The 21,791-nt window shown below is 51.4% G+C and overlaps 1 protein-coding gene across 1 annotated transcript in view; it reads right to left on the minus strand.

Annotated features, from left to right (window-relative positions):
- Positions 1-21,791, minus strand: part of LOC123344889 (zinc finger protein RFP-like) — an 86,823-nt gene that overhangs the window by 58,932 nt on the left and 6,100 nt on the right. Inside the window, exon 5 of the mRNA XM_044981383.1 lies at positions 19,619-19,678. Coding sequence (XP_044837318.1) covers positions 19,619-19,678 — 60 coding nt within the window. The remainder of the gene's footprint in view (positions 1-19,618; positions 19,679-21,791) is intronic.

Genomic DNA, 21,791 nt, shown 5'->3' on the forward strand with positions numbered 1-21,791 from the left:
GGCCCACCTGACACACACTTCAGATTCCAAAGAAGGGATTTTGCAAGTATGGGGAAGAGAGGCTCTGTCCTGGTCCCAGAGCCAAGGTAATGAGTCTTTTCTATTTCTAGTGTCAATGTGTCTGCGACTTTGCAATGAACAATAGTCATTCACATTTCAATAATGCACACATGGAGTTACTCTGTGATCTCTGACTGCTGGACACTTGTACCCATGTTTTAGGAGCTCTCCTGTCCCTGTGTTGGGATCTGGAGTATTTCTAACTCAGTCTCACCTGCAGGAATTCACTTGCTGGCTTCTGACACTTCCCCTCCAGCTCACTGATCAGGTTACTGACATGGGAAATTTCCTCAGAGACTTTGGTGATATTTTCATCCTGTATCGTCGTTATCTCCTTCTCCAGCTTTTCCAGCTGGGCCAGCAGGCGCTCCTCTTGTTCCTCCAGGAATTGGTGCAGTTGCTGAAAATCAGCTACAATTTGCTGCCTCTTCTTTTCTATCTGTTTCTGTAAAGCAACAGGGAAAGGGCTGGTCAGGGACATGGAGGCAGTTTGGGGGGGGAGGGGATCCTTTCATTGAGCGCTAAGTGTGCAGGAGGGAAAACTTCTTTGTAACCCTTAAGGTTTCTGACACTTGACTCTACCCTGTGGTTACCAGTAAAAAGTTTCCCTCGCACCTTTTTCCATTTCTCCCCGTGTCTCTAAAAAGGAATGTTTTCACATCTGACCTAGTTAAAACTTTGCATTATCAATGAACCCTGAGCATGAAGATCCTGAGCAGCAGGAGTCAGGAATCAGCATTCCACTGATAGAAGTTCCCAGGGGTGGGGGAGGAAAATAAAATGATTTAATAATGCAAGAAATGACACAGACACAGGCAAAGCCACTAGAAATTAATTCATTCACTGGAATGGAAGGAAGTCTAGATTCTGCACATGAATCTAACAGAGAAAAATCCATGATCATGGAGAAACAGACATGCCCACATTCACCAATGCCACAGAGGAATCTGCCTACAAACAGATCTCTCACCACAAGTCTTTGCACATCAGTAACAAGAACCTACCATATACTTCGGGCTTTTCTCCTCTCTAGTCACTTTAGATCCCAGCAGCTTTTCTCTCTCTTCCCTCAGAGTCTTCAAATGAGCCTGGATTTTTTCCTGTAGAAACAGATATGATTTGGGACGTTTTATTTCGAGTTTGAGAGGGGTGCGTAGGGGGATATTTTCCCACACAAATCCAATTTAACTGTTGGTCCTAATAGGTTCATGACATTAGGCAGTCACCAAGGAAAAGAAATCTAAGGAATGAAGAATGGGGGATATGTCATATTCTGGATTGTTACCAATTCAGGTTCAGTTATTTTTAGTAACTGGAGAAAGACCTGAATTATCCAAGACTTGCCTGGTTTTTATTACTTAATTAGTTATCTACAGAACAGAACAGGAAAATGGGAATACACATGGTGGTGATTCACTACATTTAATTTTGAAAAGATCAACATCTACCAAAGAGATTAAATCCCAGAATACCTCGTCTCCATGCTTGGCCTGGGAGTTTTATCAGGCGGTCTGTACCTTTTTAGTGGCCTCAACTTCATCATTGCTCAGGGCTGCTGCTGAGAGTGGCAGCATGGCCCTAGTGGTTTGGTTGCTAGACTCGAGCCTTGGGAGACCTGGGTTCTACTCCCAACTCTGTCACGGACCTGCTGGATGACACTGGGCAAGTCAAAACTGCCCCTTTCAGTGCCTCGGTTTCCCCTCCCACTCCTTTCTCTATCTTGTCTAGTTAGACTGCAGCCTGCTCAGGGCAGGGATTGTCCCTCACTGGGGTTTGTGCACGGCCCAGCACCATACACTCGAGAACCCACGGAAAAATAGGGGATGCTCAGCATCACTGGTGAGCCCCATTGATCAGCTCCTCACACCTGCTGGAGATCAGCTGCTCAGGGGGAGATGCGGTAGGGCACGCTTCAGGGGAGGGTGTGGGACAGGATGAGAAGAGGGTGATGGGAAGAGGGACAGGTGAGGTGGAGCCTTGGGAGGATGAGGGTAGAGTGGGGACAGGACCTAGGGTGGAGCAGGGGTTGAGCACCCCTGGGGAAATGAGGAAGCCAGCAGCTGTACCCACCGCAATCACAGTCACGATCTCATTTGGGGTGTGTTGGTGCTAATGAGATGCAAATAGCGATAATGAACATGGTATCAACAACCACAGATTGTAACTTCCTATTCTCCACTCTGAAGGCAACACTCTCACACAAGACTGGCTTGCATGGCAGGGGCGGCTCTCTAGCGATTTCGCTGTCCCAAGAAGGGCGGCACGCCGCGGAGGGCGCTCTGCCGGTCGCCGGTCACGCGGCTCCGGAGGACCTCCTGCAAAGATGTGCCTGCGGAGGGTCAACTGGTCCCACGGCTCCGGTGGACTCCTCCTGAAGGACACGCCTGCGGATGCTCCACCGAAGCTGCGGGGACCAGCGGACCCTCCGAAGGCCACGCCTGTGAGGAGGTCCAACGGAGCTGCCTGCCGCCCTCCCCATGACCGGCAGAGCACCCCCCATGGAGTGCTGCCTCTAAGCTAGCGCTTGGCGTGCTGGGGCTCTGGAGCCGGCACTGCTTGCAAGTGGGACTTAACCCTTGACTGGTGAAATGAACAACATCTGTTCTGCAGACAGGGCTGGCTCTAGGTTTTTTGCAGTCCCAAGCAAAAAGAACTTTTGGTTCACCCCCCCCTTTTTTTTTTGGCTTTTACACGTTTGTACTCCACCTGATTTGCGTTGGGTTTCCACTCTGCTTCAGCAATTGGATGATGATGGCTCTTTAATCTCATTCCAAGGGCATCTTCTTAGATTCAAAGGAAAGATGGGGCTTGTATTCCGTTACTTGGTTTATCGGGGGGCAAACTCGTCTTGTTAAAGGAAAATCATCTTTTGCATTTGCTCTTCTTTCAGCGCCTGCCCCATACCGGAAGCTTCACATTCCCACCCAGAATCTTGATTAGTCGAAGGATGCGCGAGAGTTTCACTCTCTTTAAAAGTCTATAGTAACCACAGAGTGTTTCTTCCCTTCCGCTTATCTTCGTCTCCTTTCACGGTTAAAGGGCGCCCTGGTTTGTCTTTCCCTTTCACCTTTAATTGCGAAAGGCTAATTAGTCCCGCTATACCCCTCAGTCCTCCCTTGCATTTATCCCGATCAACTATCGCTCTTTTCTCTCATATTCCAGTGACAGGTTCCAGTAGCGAGATGCGCTCAACATGTCTAGGGTCGGAAAAAATTATCCTACAAGATCAATAATAGGGAAGGGTGAAGGTTTAGGTAGGGTCGTTGGGTCGTGGATTAGGTGAGGAGACAAATGGAGGTTCTTGGGTAGTCGCGCACTCAAGTCCGTCCCACGAGCCATGATAAATAAAACCTCACCTGTACAGTTCAGTCTCCTAAAATCTCGCTCTATGGTCCAATCTGTCACCCAAACATCTATGCTTGGTGGCTTTGCATCCAAGCAGGCTTGTGGAAGTTTTACCACAATTAATAGCTGGGGTTATGTTTGTGTTTTGTTTGTGTTTTACAGCAGCTAGGAGACAATAATCCGCACAAGTTACTGGATGCTCTTGTGCTAGCAGGGCTGCACTTAAAGTGCTTGGGTTTGGGAACCTCCCTCCCCCCTTTGAGCCTCTAATCGCCCTGCAAAAAGACCAAAGGAAAGCAGTGGCCGGTCTTCAGCTGGTGTGAATTGACATTGACTTCAGCTCTGACCATTCCCACCATCTGAGGAGTTGCCCCCAAAGGTGTTTCTCAGCTACACCTAGCAAGTGTGACACAGGTCCAGGACTATCTCTGCCACCCGAGGCCCCGATCTGCTCTCATGAGAGAGAAGTCAGCACAGACCCTTGTCAATCCCTGCATGACACTGTCGGATTGGGTTTCCTGAGCACGCCTGGCTGGCCGGGGGTTAGTCCCAACAGGTGTAAACAGCAGCCTGCCCCAGGCCGAGACTGAGTTTTCTCTCCTTTGACATCCAATCAGCTCTTCCACACGCTGACATCCCCGCTGGGTGAGCTTGCGGATTGCTTTGCACACCACTTCCATAGCGGTGAACAGGGCGATTGTTTGCAGGACCAAGTGACCCGCTCTTAAAACCCACATAGACCACATCCAACTACACAGCCTGCCTTCCCTAGACTCTGCCCTGCTGGTATGGACAGGGGAGGACAAACCCCTGCATTAGTCTGGATCCTTTTTCTCTCTCTCCCCTGATCTAGCACCACGCAATGAAGAGATGGCTGCGAAGTGCAAGCAGCCCAGTGGACGCTGATGCGCTGAGTGGAGCCACAGGCTCATTCCTGAGCTTGGGTCCTCTCCATGAGCAGGAAGGTGCCATCTCTGGAGGAACATTGTCAGGAAGGACCCTGTCCTGGTACTGAACTGATCTGGATCCGGATCCCAGCCAATCTGCTGTCAGTTTCCTTCCCCAGGAGTTTATAAGAATGTCTGGACCGGATCTATACATCTGTTGTGGCCCCCTCCCCACTGTCAGCTACACCCTGACACGGGGGAGCTCTCCCAGGGCTCACATTGTGCAGGGTCTCACTGCCCGTCGTGAGCTCGGGGTAGGAGCAAGGCTGGATTAATAGGTATGGTTGGAGTCCTCGCTCTCCAACCCTTCCTGGGGCAAAACTCCATTGACGGGGGGGGGGGGGGGGGCGGGTAGGCTCCAGCCCTGCCCCTTTCCATGCAACCCTGCAAAGCCCTGCCCCTTGGCAGATCTTGTATTCATGTGGATTTGCCCACACAGGAGAGGGAGAGAAGCCAATTGTCAGGCAACCCAGCGCCTCACGTCTTTCCTGTGACAAGCGCAGCACCTGCCCGTCTCTCCGGGCCACTGCTTGGCAGAGGGGCTGTGTTCAGGTGGGAGCACGTGTGGGTCCCTGGGTGCACGCCAGTGCCATGGGCAGCAGTCTCAGGAAAGCGCTTGGTTCTCAGACAAGCAAAGAACACGCGGGGGGAGTTAGCCTGGCCCTGACTCGCCTCGTCGTGTCCAGAGTAGCGCAGAATAAGCCAGGGATGGCAGCCTGGTGTCGCCTTTGTTAGGAGTGTGTTTGAGTCTGACTGTAATTATGTTCATATGAGTCTTTGCTTCTCCCAAAGCCACCTGCATGGAAGCATTGGGGTGCTGAAGAAATACAGAGACACACAGAGACAGTGGAGATTGCCTTTCCTGTAAAAGTGCCCTTATGCTTGGTCCCTCTTTTCTTTAGAGTCAAGTCTTCTTTTCACACTGCTCTGTCAGACCAGGTGCCTTTGGCTAGGGCAATCTGCTGCAGCCATACAGAGCGACTGGGGGAATTGGGCTCCAGTGGTGATGGTGGGGCGGAAATGGGGCTGGCTGCATCAGCCTGACTCCCTGTGTACACTGCCTATTTGTACAGACAGGTCCCCTTAGGTTTCCCAAGGAGTGCCTGGTCTGGAATCTCTCTCTCCATCCAGTACATGAGTGTGAAATATCCTGAACTCTGTGTTAGCCTTGCCAAGGGCCAGTCCACGTGCGCTTAGAGGACAGGGTTGATGCACGTGGGATCTAGCTGACATGCTGAACTTCACTCTGGAGGATCCATACACCAGCTATTTGATCTCTCCCCTCAGGTTGCCTTACTGAGTTCTGACATTATAAACCATTGTAGTTACAAGAAGAACAGGAGTACTTGTGGCACCTTAAAGACTAACAAATTTATTTAAGCATGAGCTTTCGTGAGCTACAGCTCACTTCTTCGGATGCATTAGAATGGAACACACAGACAGGAGATATTTATACATACAGAGAACATGAAAAGGTGGAAGTAGCCATACCAAACAGGAAGAGTCTAATCAATTGAGATGGAGCTATCGTCAGCAGGAGGAAAAAAAAACTGTTTGAAGTTGATAATTAAGATGGCCCATAGAAGGTGTGAGGAGAACTTAACATAGGGAAATAGATTCAATTAATGTAATGACCCAACCATTCCCAGTCTTTGTTTAGGCCACAGTTAATTGTGTCTAGTTTGCATATTAATTCAAGTTCAGCAGTTTCTCTTTGGAGTCTGTTTTTGAAGTTTTTTTTGTTGCAAAATTGCCACCTTCAAGTCTGTCACTGACCACTCAACAAAAAAACTTTGTTGACGTCTTATTTGCGTTACTTGGCTGACCCTATAGGTCCTGTTAAATGTATCTATAGGGAATATTGGAGTACATAGAATACATATATCAATCAAAAAGGAACAAGATATGCATAACTGTCACAGATACATCCATCATGATAAGGGTGCAGCTGTGCGGATACATTTATCATTGTAAGGAAGACATAAGGATATCTCCTTTGACCTACTATACTATACATACTAACTACTTTTGGCTTCACGCAAGAGAAGGTGACCCGTTAGGCTAACTGCTTTTGGCCATAAGCATGTGAAGACAGCTGCACATATGTTGCGCCAAGCGTGGGTCTAACTGATAAGCATGAACTAACACAAACCAAGCATAAACTGATAATAGCTGACACAGGCTTTTCTCTCTACTTGCATTTTAAGGCCTTGATTCTACTTATGCTAAGGGCCTTGATTCTACTTATGCTAAGGGCCTAGTCTTGCTAACAGGCTTGTATTGGCCTATTTTTCTAACACTGGGACATTAAAGTGGAACAAACAAGAATTATTGTTTGTAATGTTTTATTTACAGTAAGTTGCTGGAAAGTAGCAAAGTAAAAGGAGCAGAGAAGGAGCATTAATAACCGCAGCACGGCAAGGAGATCCCCAGCTACTGAGAACAGTTTTCTTAACTGCACTAAAATAGCACCAATGGCCAGGGATTAATATAGGGAATTAATGAATTACAGTCTCGCTTTCAGTAACATAATAAATTTATCCGTCCCGCTCACGTTCCCTTTCCTTTCATATTGTCCTTTTCTATTCATCATTGTTCTAGCCCTCATTTTACATCCCTTTTTATTTCCCTGTCTCTCTCCTCCCTGTCACAGATCATCCCCTCGACTGCTCTCTTCTTTCCCTGATCTTATCCCTTCCCCTCCTGCTGATCCCGGGCTGGGAGCCCCCAGTGAGATCTAAGGACACAAATCTGGTGGTGTCAACAGGCATCTGTATTAGGCCTGAATGAACCACAGTTATTCTATGCTTGCCTAGAGGGCCCCCATGTTAAACTCTAAGGCCTGGTCCACACTAGGACTTTAATTTGAATTTAGCAGCATTAATTCAAATTAACCGTGCACCCCTCCACACCAGGAAGCCATTTAATTCGACATAGAGGGCTCTTTAGTTCGACTTCTGTACTCCTCCCGATGAGGGGAGTAGCGCTAAATTCGACATGGCCATGCCGAATTAGGCTAAGTGTGGATGCAAATCGACCTTAGTAGCTCCGGGAGCTGTCCCACACTGCACCACTCTGTTGACGCTCTGGACAGCAGTCCGAGCTTGGATGTTCTGATCAGGCACACAGGAAAAGCCCCGGGAAAATTTGAATTCCTTTTCCTGTCTGGCCAGTTTTGAATCTCATTTCCTGGTTGGACATCGGGGTGAGCTCAGCAGTACCGGCAACGATGCAGAACTCTCAGCAGAGGAGTTCATGCAATCTCTGAATAGAAAGAGGGCCCAGCATAGACTGACCGGGAAGTCTTGGATCTGATCAGTGTGTGGGGCGAGGAGTCTGTGCTTTCGAGCTGCGCTTCCAAAAAACGGAATGCAAAGACCTACGAGAAGGTCTCCAGAGCCATGAACTTATGGGCTGCTCCCGAGCCGAGGCGGACCAGCAGAGCCAGTGGAGGGAGACCCTCTCTCTGTACCAGCGCTCACACAGCGAACGGGAGGAGTGGTGGCGTGAGGAAGACAAGCAGGCGACTCAAATGCTGCTTGGACTAATGAGGGAGCAAACGGTACACGCTCCGGCGCCTTGTGCATGTTCTGCAGGACCGCAGGCAGGAGGACAGAGCCCCCTGCAGTGTATCTGCAACTGCCCTCCCCCGCCACAAAGTCCCATACCCCCCTCACCCAAAATAACCAGAAGGAGGGGCGCCAGGGGCCGTGAAAACTGTCACTGCACCCCAGCAGAGTGCTCAAGTACCCAAAAACTCTCATTCCTCAATTTTGAGAAGTCCTTCCCTTCCAGGCTCACCCAAGCCCAAATCCCAGTTTCATCCCCTAACTGTCTAGTTAATTATTAAAAATACTTTGCTGTTAATTACTGTTTCTGTCACGTTTTTTTCACAGAAGACTGTGTTTGAAGTGGTGGGTGGGGAAGGGGGTTGGTAATTGCATAGGACAGTCACCTTTACCAGGGTACAGACACGGGGGCAGGATCAGCAGCAGGTCACACACACAGTGCAGTCAGTAAGCACCCTGGTCAGTATGGGAGGTGGTTTCCAGGTTCTGTGTGGGTGGGTGGGGGGGCGTGACTTTGTAGCGGGGGAGGGCGGTTACAGATCTTATGCAGCGGTCCTTGTCCTGGACCACAGAGCCACGCAGCAGAGGAATCTGTATCCATCCTCCTCCGCCACAAGGTCACATAGCCCCCGCACACAGTATCCCAAAAAGGAGGGATGGCAGGCTCCGTTGAAACAAGCAGTCCGGCACTGCGGACCACTCTAGGAGCAGGAGCCTGTCATTCCTCGAGTTTAGAGGCGGTTTTTACATCACCGCACACCCTACCCAGCACAGTCTGCGTCCCAGTTTCAACCCTTTAACGCAAAGTCATTAATAAAGAAACCTTTGTTAAGTAACAATGGAACATGTATTTTATTTTTACACGTGTGTTGGAAGTGGGGGAAACGGGGTGAATGGGGTATGTAACTGCAGAGGATAGTCAAAAGGAACTGGGTAAAGAAACAGGGGCAGGTTCAGCTTCTCTGTAAAGAAAACTGAACAGTCTCAGGTCACGCTGCTCGCTGGAACTTGAAGAGTTCCTTGTCGCTGTCCAAGGCGCCTGTATAGGGCTTCATGAGCCAGGGCATTAGCGGGTAGGCTGGGTCCCCGAGGATGACTATAGGCATCTGCACATCCCCAACAGTTATTGTGTGGTCCGGGAAGAAAACTACCTTCCTGCAGGCGTCTAAACAGACACAGTTCCTGAAAACACGCGCGTCATGAACCTTGCCTGGCCACCGACGTTGATGTTGGTAAAACGTCCCCTATGGTCCACCAGTGCTTGCAGCACCATTGAAAAGTAGCCCGATTTCTCAGCAGCTGACTGTGGAAGAGGTGGACGATAAGGTGCGAGGAGGTGAAAACGGCCATAACTGCAGCGGGCTCCATGCTCGCAGGGCTTGTGGCGTCCGCGCTGTCACTGACCAGAAAAGTACACGAACAGATTGCCCGCAGGCGCTTTCAGGGAGGGAGGGAGGGCGTGATTGACGGTTCAATGATGACAGTTACCCAAAACCACCCTCGACACATTTTTTTCCCCAGCAGGCTATTGGGGGCTCTACCCAGCATTCCAATGGGCAGCGGGGACTGTGGGAACTGTGGGATAGCTTCCCACAGTGCACCACTTCCAAAGTCGATGCTGGCCCCGTTAGTGTGGACTCACAAAGTCGAATTACTGTCCTTAGTGTGGATACACAAATTCGACTTCGTAAGGTCGATTCCACAAATTCAAATTAAGTTGAATCGAACTACTCCTGTAGTGTAGACATACCATAATCGACCTTTCAGGCCAGTAATGAGAATGGAATGTATAGCAGATAGTTATCAGTGCTACACTGATACCAGGAGGCAATAGTATGGCCTGCTTGCACGTGGGTAAGGGGAGGGGGGGAGGGGGCAGGATAACAAATCAGAGGGAGTAAAACAAAATATTCCGGTCAAGAAAAAGTCACTAACGAGATGAATTGTTTGCTGCCAAGAATGATTTAACCTGCTTAGTGTAATTGTTAGCCGTATAATGTATCCGCTATATGGGAAATAGGAGGGGGGGTAGAGGGGGAGGAGTAGTGGGGGGTAATGAGAATGCTTAGCTGAAATCATGTATAAAGAGAGAAAGCTGCTTGTATCTGTGTGCATGATTTGAGACACCTCTGTCTCCTTGCACAAGATTTGAGATCTCAAATAAACTTTGTCTGCTTCTCCACCTTGGTGTGTTTATTGGAGCGAAGCACACCGGGCAACGAACCACTGTTGCTGTCCTCGAGCATTCTGTGCTGGCAACAGTTTTGGCGTCCCTGGGTGGGCTCGAGGCTAAAATCTAGCCTTGCCCGGACCCCTCCTGGAGGTCGACGGATTGCGGCGATGACCGACGCCCAGCGCGCACCGGTGACTTCATCGGGGGCCTCGGCGGAGACGTGGTGTGGTCGACCCGGAGGGCACTACGGTGCAACGTGCTCGAGTAGTGGAGAAGCAGCTACGGGCGACGGTGGGGAACCGGTCTCGTGGATAAGGTAGGAACAGTCCAGTGCTGTTAACCTTTTGTTTGCCTGTTAAGACCTGGGGACGCCCAGTGTCTTCCCATAGGTATGGGGCAGGGACAGAGTACAGGCAGGGCACGGTGTTACACCCTTAGAATGCATCCTGATGAATTGGAAAATGTTTGGAAAAGATCCATTGACTAAAAGTAAACTGAAAAGATTCTGTACAGTAGACTGGCCTCAGTACCAGCTAGAGGACCAGGAAAGGTGGCCACCGGAGGGATCACTTAATTACAACACGATCCTTCAATTAGCTTTGTTTTGTCAGCGAACGAATAAGTGGAATGAACTTATGTATGCTCAGTTGTTTATGTTGTTAAGAGATAGGTCAGATCTGTTGCAAGAGTGTAATTTGACTCCGACAGGCTCGGTAGTCACTGCTGTTAGTTCCTCGAACCCCTCCCTGGTTGTAATGGCAGAGTCGGTGTCCCCTTCGGCTCCTACACCCCCACCATATAAAGACCAGGTGCCTCGGGTCCCACAGATTGCCCCCTCAGTGGGACTTTATCCATTGATTACTGAGACTGTGGTGGCCCGCCCTGGAGCGGACGGGCGCCAGGCCACTACTATGCTAGTCTACTCACATGTGCCTTTCAACCCGGTGGACCTAGCAGCCTTTAAGGCACAGGCAGGGGAATTCTCCATGAATCCCAGCAAGTTCATTTCGGTTTTTGAGGGATGTTTTGCCAGCCATAAGCCTGACTGGGATGACTGTAATATCCTCTTGCGGACTCTGTTATCAGAGGTTAGAGCGAACTCAGGTCATGGCTAAGGCACGAGAGGAGGCACACAAACGGTTTGAGAGGGATGGGCGCCGGGGCCCCATGGCTGAAACTGCAGTTCCCACAGTGGATCCCCGGTGGAATCCTAATGATGAGGGGGATATGGCTATGCTAAACTCCTACAAGGAATTACTTTTACATGGACTCCGTCACTCGGCTGTCTGACATAACAATTGGGCCAAACCTTACGAGCTCATACAGGAGCCAAAGGAGAGTCCGGTCGCTTTTCTGCAGCGCATCCGGGATTGCCATTCGGCAACACACTAACGCAGACCCTGATGAGGCAACTGAGGCAATTATAAAGGGTATCTTTACCAGCCGTGCAGCCCCTGACATTAAAAGGAAATTGCAGAAAAAGGAGGATTTAATGGGCATGTCCATGGCACAGATTCTGGAAACTGCAAACAGGGCTTATACCCTCAGGGAGGGAGAGAAGGAAAAGAGGCAAGTGAAGATGATGGTTGCAGCAGTACAGGCCCAGTGACAAGAGAAAATTTCAGGGAGGTGGTGGAAAGAGGCCGGGGAATGAGAGGCCGTGGACGTGGGCGCCCTGGCTCCCAGGAAAGGCGTTTGGGTCGCAATCAGTGTGCCATATGCCGAAAGGAGGGACACTGGAAAAATGAGTGCCCCGAAAGGGAAGATACCCCTATGATGGCAGCAGAGAATCAAGACTAGGGGTGTCAGGGGAGACGGGGACTATCCTGCCCGGAACCCCGAGTAAAAATGTGGGTGGGAAATTCGGAAATAGACTTTTTAATAGACTCTGGAGCAGCTCGAACCGCTGTAAATCAACCCCTCCAGCTGCCTGTGGCAGATTCCCTCACTGTGGTGGGCGCCACGGGAAAGGGAACCAAATGTCCAGTGTATGCCCCAGCAGAATGTGCCTTGGGAGACAGAACTCTATCCCACAAGCTGGTTTACCTCCCGGATTGTCCAACGCCTCTACTGGGATGGGATCTGCTTTGTCGCTTAGGTGCCACCCTGCATTTCACCCAAGATGAAATCACCCTCACCCTGCCCCCAGAGAATGCCTGGATAATGACTCTTGCAGTTGAGCCCTCAGCCATGCAAGCCCCAGAGTGGAGCCTTTGGAAGGACCAGGTTTTTCCTCTAGTATGGGCATCGGGAGTCCCAGGAAAGGCAGCCCATCACACCCCCATCAAGGTTCAGCTCTTGCCAGGAAAAGGTCCGGTGCAGATCAAGCAGTATCCGATCAAGAGGGAAGCCAGAGAAGGGCTGCAGGAAACTGTAAATCAGTTTCTAAAGTATGGGGTACAGCGAGAAAGCCAGTCAGCCTGGAACACTCCCATCTTGCCTGTTCGAAAGCCCAATGGCACCTATCGGCTGGTCCAGGACCTGAGGGCGGTTAATGAGCGGGTTAAGACTCTGCACCCCCTTGTTCCAAACCCGTATACACTGTTGGCATCTATAGGGGGGCAGTACACCCACTTTTCGGTCCTGGACTTAAAGGACGCTTTCTTCACAATTCCTGTTGACACACAATCTCAGGAGATTTTCTCCTTCGAGTGGGAGGACGAGAAAAGGATTAAAAGGCAGCTTTGCTGGACTGTGTTAGCTCAGGGGTTTAAAAACTCCCCTACGCTTTTCGGCCAGGAGCTGGCCAAAGACCTGGAGGAGTGGAATACTCCGGATGGGATCCTCCTCCTGCAGTATGTAGATGACTTGCTAGTTGCTGCTGTGGGATTAACCCCTTGCCTCTAAGCCACTGTGATCCTCCTGAACTTTGTTGGGCTCCGAGGATACCGGGTGGCTCGGAACAAGGCTCAAATTGCCCTCTCAGAAGTACAGTACTTAGGGTTTCACATACGGCAGGGAGAGAGACAGCTTTCAAATGAAAGGAAGGAAGCAATCTGTCAAATTCCTGTCCCCAGCAATCGTAAACGGCTCAGGGCTTTTCTGGGCATGGCAGGCTTCTGCAGAATATGGATCCCAGAGTTCGGATTGTGGGCTAAACCCTTGTATGAATGCGTTAAGGGAGTGGATCACGACCCCTTTCACTGGTCCTCAGAAGCCGACAAGGCATTTAAAGTGTTAAAAAGAAAACTGATGGAAGCCCCCGCCCTCGGTCTGCCAGACCTCTCTAAGCCGTTTCAACTGTATGTGCATGAAAGAAAGAGAGTAGCCCTAGGAGTGCTTACTCAGTTACTAGGCACTTGGAAGCGTCCTGTGGCATATTTCTCTAAACAGCTGGATCAAGTTGCCAAGGGGTGGCCAGCATGCTTGCGGGCGGTCGCAGCAACTGCTCTAGTGCTTGGGGAAGCAGAGAAACTGACTTTGGAGGGAACTGTGCAAGTGTATACCCCTCACATGGTCCAAGCCCTGCTGGACACTAAGGGTGGTCTCTGGCTCACGCAGGCTCGGGTAGCTCGGTACCAGGCTAAACTCCTAGAAAATCCTGAGGTTTCCTTGCAGACCTGCCCCTCCCTTAACCCAGCCACTATGTTACCAGAAACAGAGGAGCAGGAACACGACTGTCTGGAAATCATAGATGCCCAATACTCCAGCCGTCCAGACTTAAAAGATCAGCCACTCCCCAATGCAGATTATGAGTGGTACACTGATGGCAGTAGCTTTGTTACAGACGGGCAAAGGAGGGCAGGCTATGCTGTTGTAACTCTCCACGAGACTGTGGAAGCGGAGGGTTTGCCTGCCGGAACATCAGCCCAGCTGGCTGAATTGGTAGCTTTAACCCGTGCACTCGAACTGTCAAAAGGAAAAAGAGTTAACATTTTTACTGATTCCAAATATGCCTTTTGGAGTGCTACATGCTCATGCAGGTCTGTGGAAGGAAAGAGGAATGCTGAAAGCTGAAGGTTCTCCGGTCAAGCATGGGACACAGATCCTCCGGCTTCTGGAAGCGGTACAGCTCCCCTCAGAGGTAGCAGTTGTACACTGCAAGGCTCATCAAAGAGAAGATCAAGATGTGGCCAAGGGCAACGCCAGGGCAGACAGGGAAGCCAAGCGAGCTGCCACCCTGGAGCCATTGGAAGCTGAGGAGGCCCATATGCATGCCCTCATCCCATCAGTGGGTGAGCTCCCAGCCCCTCAGTACTCTCGCGAAGAAAGGAACCTGGCTAACTCACTTGGGCTCCAGGAAAAGGAGGGATGGCTCCACTCCACAGAAGGAAAAATCCTCCTACCTAAAAGCCTAATACGGCCAGTACTACAGAAACTACATCAGACCACTCACGCTGGAAGGGAGGCTCTCACCCAGCTCATGAATAAGTATTTTCTAACCTCTGGACTTAGACCCCTGGCATCCCAGGTACAGGCTGAGTGTTTAGTCTGTCAAAAGAACAACCCTCGACCAGGAGTGTCAGTGCCGCCAGCCACTCTGGAACCTACCCCAGGCCCAGGATTGGTGTGGCAAATAGACTTCACTGAATTCCCCTAGACCCAAGGGTTCAGATACCTCCTTGTCTTGGTGGATCAATTCAGCGGATGGCCTGAAGCCTTCCCATGCCGTAACAACACTGCCAGAACGGTGGCTCTCAAGTTTGTCAAGGAGATCATTCCTCGCTTTGGACTCCCCCAGTGGATGGAATCTGACAACGGAACACACTTCACATCGCAAGTCATTCAGAGGATTTCGGATGTCCTACAGATCACCTGGAAGCTCCACACTCCATGGCGACCACAGGCCAGTGGAGTAGTGGAACGTACTAATCAGACTCTCAAGCGGCATCTCTCAAAGGTCTGCCAAGAGGCTTCTCTTCGATGGCCTGATGCCTTACCCCTTGTTTTGCTCCGAGTTCGCGCTCTCCCAAAGGGCAGGTTAGGGCTTAGTCCCTTCGAGATTATGTTTGGGAGGGCATGGCCTATGAATGGTATACCGGTTCTGTTAGGGAGTGGGAGGTAGGCTTCGGTTTCTTATCTCAGTACATGTGCTCTCTGTCTGCTGTTCTCTCCACAGGTATACCAAAGATCTGCAGCCTCTCCCGCTGGATGCCCCTGTCCACTCCCTGCAGCCTGGTGACTCCATTCTCGTTTGTACCTGGAAGGACAAGCCTCTTCAAGAGAAGTGGAAGGGACCCCACACCGTCCTGCTGATCTCCCACACAGCAGCAAAGGTCGAGGGATACAAGAACTGGATCCACCACTCTCGTCTGAAAGCAGTGCCAGCTCCTGAACGGTGGACCGTCCAACCCGCGGAGAAGACTGCCAGCGACAATCTGGGACTTAAACTGTTATTCAGGCGACAGTAAGGCCTGCTGGGAATGCCTTGTGACCCCTTTGGACAGTTACAGCACACTCCCCGTCAAAACTCTAAACGTTGGCTGTGTTTATTTTCACAGGGCCAGCCTAACCTGTGGGCCTGGTCCCTTTTGTTTTTAATCTGCTTGTTATTAGTAGTAGTTATTTTGTGGGTATTTGGGGAATTGTAATTGTTAGGCCTTAGGATCACTTGCCCAATATGGATCCAGGCCTAGGGTTTGCCACAGTGTTGCTCTTTGCTATGGGAACACTCCTCTCGTTAACTCCCGTTTCTTCCCAAGCATATGCGGGATGATGGGGAATCCCTAACAAGTTAGGAGCAAATACGTATGAGGACCTGAAGGTTTGCTTTGCCCAAGAGTTTAATCTCTCTAACTGCTGGATATGCTCCCAAATCCCACACCACGCAGCTGGGTTGCCCTGGAGGGTGGTTCCCCAAAATTGGTCAGATCTCTGTTGGGGATGGTTCAGTAGGGGAAGAAACATCTCGGGTACCCCCTTGTCACAAAACTGTACTATTGAATCCCAGTATGCATTGAGGGACGACCCCTGGGAACCACAGGCCAACTCGACGCATATCCCTTCCCCTATTAGACTGCGGTCAGTGGACCCCGGGTTAGTGTGCTATTGACAGTTCCAGTCCGATAATCACACCTGGTCCACTGGAAATAGCACCTGTCAGTATTATTTCTCCCCTGACAGTAATGATTCTCTCCCGGTCTATGTTAATGGAAAATCCAACTCTACCGCCCGGTTTGGAACTCTTAGTGGTGCCCAAGAAAAAAAATGGAGAAGTGGTTATAATGGGTTGATAGGAAATGGCCACTCCTTTTACATTTGCGGTACCTCTGCCTATAAGTGGCTCCCGCATCGGTGGTATGGAAGCTGTTACATAGGATATCTTGCCCCTCCCCTCCAAGTGCTCCCTAAGCTGCCCCCTGGCCGCCCCAGGCAGCACAGGTCCTTGTATGATGTCCCAGAGCCCACTGGCGAGGGAGACAGACTTGGCATGGGGTGGGACGGCTGGCTAAACTTTACCGTAAGCTCTCTATGTTTCTCACCAAGTTTGCCAATGACACCCTGGCCATAGAGAAAAGCCTTAACTCAGAGCTTTATCAGCTCCGGTTGCTGGCCCTGCAAAACAGACAGGCCCTAGATTATGTTTTAGCTTCTCAGGGCGGGGTGTGTGCCCTTATTGGGAATGAATGTTGTACTTATGTCCCAGACAACTCACAGGACATTAATAAATGCATCCTGTCAGCCGAACAGGCTTTCGAGCAGTGGAAGGCCCAGGAAGGGAAACCCACAATTTTTGATTCCCTTTGGAGTTGGTTGCCCAACCTAGGAGGACTGGGAAGTGGCCTTGTGCGTCTCCTCCTCACAGGTGTGGTACTGTGCCTGGTCACCCTCCTCCTGATTGCTTGTTTTAAACTGCTCCTTCGTAAACTTTGTGCCCCCCGTGCCCCGAAGGTCCCTATGTACCCTCTCATTGAGAGCCCCAGCTCCAGGGCACTCAATCACATCTTGTCCACAGTATATGAGAACACTCAGCCAAAGGTTTGTTGAGTATTCTCAAAGGAGGGAATTGTTGGTGTCATCAGGCATCTGTATTAGGCCTGAATGAACCAAAGTTATTCTATGCTTGCCTAGAGGGCCCCCATGTTAAACTCTAATCGACCTTACAGGCCAGTAACCGAGAATGGAATGTGTAGCAGCTAGTTATCAGTGCAACACTGATACCAGGAGGCAATAGTGAGGCATGCTTGCACCTGGCTAAGGGCGGGGGAGGGGGCAGGATAACAAATCAGAGGGAGTAAAACAAAATAACCGGTCAAGAAAAAGTCACTAACGAGATGAATTGTTTGCTGCCAAGAATGATTTAATCTGCTTAGTGTAATTGCTAGCCGTATAATGTATCCGCTATACGGGAAATGGGGGTGGGGGGGGTAGAGGGGGAGGAGTAGTGGGGGGTAATGAGAATGCTTAGCTGAAATCATGTATAAAGAGAGAAAGCTGCTTGTATCTGTGTGCATGATTTGAGACACCTCTGTCTCCTTGCACAAGCGTTGAGATCTCAAATAAACTTTGTCTGCTTCTCCACCTTGGTGTGTTTATTGAAGCGAAGCACACCGGGCAACGAACCACTGTTGCTGTCCTCGAGCATTCTGTGCTGGCAACAGATCTATACAAAACGCTCCTGGCTGCTGCTGCTTCTCCCCAACAGCCCAAACCCTGATTGATTCATGCTGTGTCCCTGCCACCCCCACCTCCGCCTGTCCCCTGCCCGGCTGTTAGTGCTGCCCCCTGCCCAGCCCCCACCTCTGCCCCTCAGGGCCCGTCCTGCAGCCCCAGGGGTCTTCCCCCTCCTGCCCCCATCCCTGAGGCTGCAGAGAGGGAGGGGGAGGTGCTTCTAACAGCCATAGAGATGAGGAGCCAGAAGCTGGGTAGATGGGAGTCCTCCAAGGTCATAGAGACTGGGCTGTGTGTGGCTAGAGAGGCTGATTTCCGGTTCCTGCCTCTGCTGCATGTCTCAGGGACACAGTCTGAGCTGGGATCCCCCCACCCAGAACCAGGGTAGGATTCCATCCCTAGGGACGGAGCCCGGCGGGAAAGTGAGGATCGGGGCCTCGTCACCAGCATCGATAAATGTCACCTGCCCCCGGCCACAGTCCAGACAAACCCGGATCCTGCTGGGGGCCCGGCTCAAGGGCAGGAGGATCGCAGGGGAGGTGAGAGCCCGTAACTGACCCCCCCCACACGACCACTCCACAGCCCAGATCCCCCCGTCAGGGCTACGGCTGAAACCTCCCTTCCTCACCACAGACCATCTGGCCACCCCCACAGCCCAGCCTCCCTCACCCCCCACCTCCACCTCCCAGCAATGTCTCCCCGAGGTGAATCCCTCACAGCCCAGCACACACGGCGCAGTGTCAAATCTCTTAGGGTTGTTGGGCAGTTGCTGTCGTGTGTCTCCCCATCTCACACTTTTCCGATCCACAGACAGAACGAGGTTGGGATGAGCCGTGTCTGGATTCAGAGTCACATTCACTGGGGAGAGAGAATCAGAGTGTTAGGGGCAGAGCTCAGCCCTGGGGGAGCTTCCTCCCCTAATGCAGCCTCCACTCCCAGGCCAGGGAACAGAGAGGAAGGTGCAGCAATGGGGAACAGCCACTTAAAACCAGAGAGGAGGAGGTGGCACTGGGTGTGGTAGCACCATCTCCAGCCTAAAGAGAAAGGAGGAGCTGCCAGTCTCACAGGAAGAGCATCTCCCCAATCCAGGAAGCAGGGAGCAGCTCCAATGGGAGAGCCCAGCCCTGCCCAGAGGAAAGGCAGGAGGCTGGACAAGAGCGATGGGAGACCCCCTGCACCGGGGTGAAGCAGAGGGATGTGGCAGGGAGCTCTGTTCGCGTGTGACTCAGTTAAGAGTGTTTCTGTTCATCAGAATGGGCATGAACTCAGCACTGAGGTTGGTGTCAGGACTCTTTTTGTGTCCCCGCCCCCTCCGTGGCCCTGACTGAGGCCCTGCCCCCTGGCCAGGCTGGGAGACTTGCCCGCTATGGAGAGCCCCTGACACTCCACCTGCCCTGGACATGGGTCCATGGGCCTTTGGCAGCAGTCCCCAGCCCATGTCCCCACTCCCCGGGGTGCACCACCCTGGGCAGGTGGAGGATCCAGGGCTTCCCAGTGCAGTCCCTGGATGGCAGCCTGGTTCTGGCTTCTGGCCTAGCCAGGGCCTCAGGGAAAGAGGAGCAGGGGTGGGGCCACTGAGAGTGGCCAGCACCAGGGAGAGGTTGGTGCCATGGGCACAGGCTGCACTACACAGAGAGGATCTGATCAGCTGCCCTGCCCTAAGCACAGACACTGCCTGCCATGCTCCACCCCTGCCAAGGCTTGCAGTGTGTGTGGAGGGCAACGTGGCCCTCTTCCCCCAAACTGTGCCCATGCTGAAAAGTGTCCTGGTCATCCCACCTTTAAAAGTGTGTGTGTGTTGTGGAGGGAAGACATGGATCCTTGGATCTCCTTACCATTTAAAGTGTTATTTTTAGGGCTGTGTGTGTCATGGTCGCTGTCAGTTTGGTTGGTAACTTTAGCTACAATCTCATGAAGACATTTACTCTGGAATTTTCTCATAATTTAAAGGCAATCTTCACCAGCAGACTCACCCTGTCTGTGTGGTCCAAACAATTCTCCCCTTTTTCTCTCCAGTTGAGATGGCAGAGTGTCTTGGGGGAGAAAGGAGAAGAGAGGTGAGACTTTCATATTCATAAGAGCATCCCCACTCTGAAACTGTTTTATAATTATGACAGAGAAACAGACAGAGAGGCCCAGAGACACACTCAGGTATTTAATATAAAAAGGTCTAAAATCTATTTCCCCTCTCAATCAGGCATCTCTCAGCAATGGAGCTAGCAGCCTTACAGCCTCACAACTATCCCAGGACACACAATCTGTAAGAGATTTACTTTTCCCTCCTCATCCCCTCCCTCCCTTCAGACTCCAGTTGGTTTGTCTCATTCACTTGCTGCCTTTTGTCGTAACCTAGACCCAGAGCCTGCAAAGACTTTGGCATAAAAGTAACTTTACCCACTTGGGTCCCTTTGACACTAACGGGATGTTCAGAGTTTGTGAAATCCTGGCTCTAATTGTGAGCTGTTGGGTCTGTTTACTCAGCGCCTCTACAGAGAGCAGCACGACGGGACCTTGTCCTCCATAGGCAGAAATGGAAATAATAGTAAAATTATTTTATCAAGGTGGAAATTGAGGTGGGGGAGGGTTGGCTCAAAGGGTCCGATTCCCCCCTGTACCGGGAAAAGGAGAGGGGGGGGGCCTTTTGTGACTCTGCTGTTCAGTGGCTGCAGGGGCCGGTGCAGACCTTGGCACAGGCTGAGGAAGTTCTGAAGCCAGCCAGAGTTACATCCCTGTGACAATGGCCCCCGTGTGTCTTGCCCAGCGTTCAGAGTGTCAGAGGCCCAGCTTTACACTGCCCACCTCCCTCTGTCCCTCGTCCACCCCCTCCCTCTTCCACCCACCCTCACCACCCCCACCCCATTCCCAGCCCTCTCAGGAACCCGCCTTGTGCCTGTAGCTGCTGTGGAGGAGGCACCAGAGGCTCCTGTGCTGAAGGGATCCCTGACCATAGGGGAGGGGCGTTCTCCTTCCCTACAGCCCATTTGGCAGAAACTAGCTGCAAATGGGACCAGAGCTCAGTGATGTGCTTGATCCACCTTTGAGAAATGTGCCCCATGGCTGGTGATGGGGCAGTAGACAGGGAGGGCTCTGAGCAATAGAGAGTTCTTTGCCACGTGTCTGGCTGTTGGGACTTGCCAAAATGCTCGGTATCCAACTGACCATCATATCTGGGGTGGGGAAGGAATTTCCCCCCAAGTCAGATTGACAGAGAGCCGGGGGATTTTTTTCTTTCCTTCCTCTGCAGCCTGGGGCATGGGTCAATTGCAGATTTAAACTAGAGTCAATGGTGGATTCTCTGTAACTTGTGTAGTGGGGCAGTTATTACCCTCCTGGGATAAAAGGAGGTAAAAGGTGAAAAGCAGCTGAGGTCGGCTGACTGGGGAGGCAGCCACAGCTGGGGCCACACCCAATTAGGCCACAACTGGCCCTGATCAAAGGGCTGGGAGCTAGGCAGGCAAGAGTCTCACTGCAGGGCTGCCTGGGAGCAGAGCACAAGGTACCTTACACAGAGCACGGCTGGGGTGGGGCAGGCAGAGCTGGGGCAAGGCTGAGGCCTTGTTAAGGGCCCGGGATGGTACTAGGGCTAGAAAGGCAGTAGGTCCAACCTCTTTGCTAATGATGAGTGGACATTGTGGACTGCAGGCTGCCCCAGAGAAAGGGGGCTAGATGACTGGCAGTAACCACTGAGTCAAGGTGGATATAGAGGGTTGGGATGCCCCTGGGAGAGGACACCCAGAGTGTGGGGGTACTGCTGTGGGCAGAACCCCAAGGTAAGGGGCACTGGGGTCCAGGAGGGACATGGAGGGGCCTGAGGAAGGAGAGACACTGGCCAGCAGTGGGCGCTCTGGAGCGGGAAAGCTAATTCCCTGACTGACCAGCAGGAGGCGCCGCACTGCTGAGTGCTCAACCAGTTACACTTGAAGTTTTAAAATCATGATTTAAGGACGTCAGTAACTTGCCCAGAGGTTAGGGGTCAATTGCAGGAGTGGGTGGGTGAGGTTCTGTGGCCTGCAGTGTGCAGTTGGTCAGACTGGATGATCATGATGGTCCCTTCTGGCCTTAAAGTCTTTGAGTCATTTCTTAATTTAACAGCATCATCTAAGTGTGAACCAATTGATCAGCACCATTCTCTTCTCAGAGGCTCAT

Source organism: Mauremys mutica, chromosome 12 (genome assembly GCF_020497125.1).
Source record: "Mauremys mutica isolate MM-2020 ecotype Southern chromosome 12, ASM2049712v1, whole genome shotgun sequence".
Taxonomy (NCBI): Eukaryota; Metazoa; Chordata; order Testudines; family Geoemydidae; genus Mauremys; species Mauremys mutica.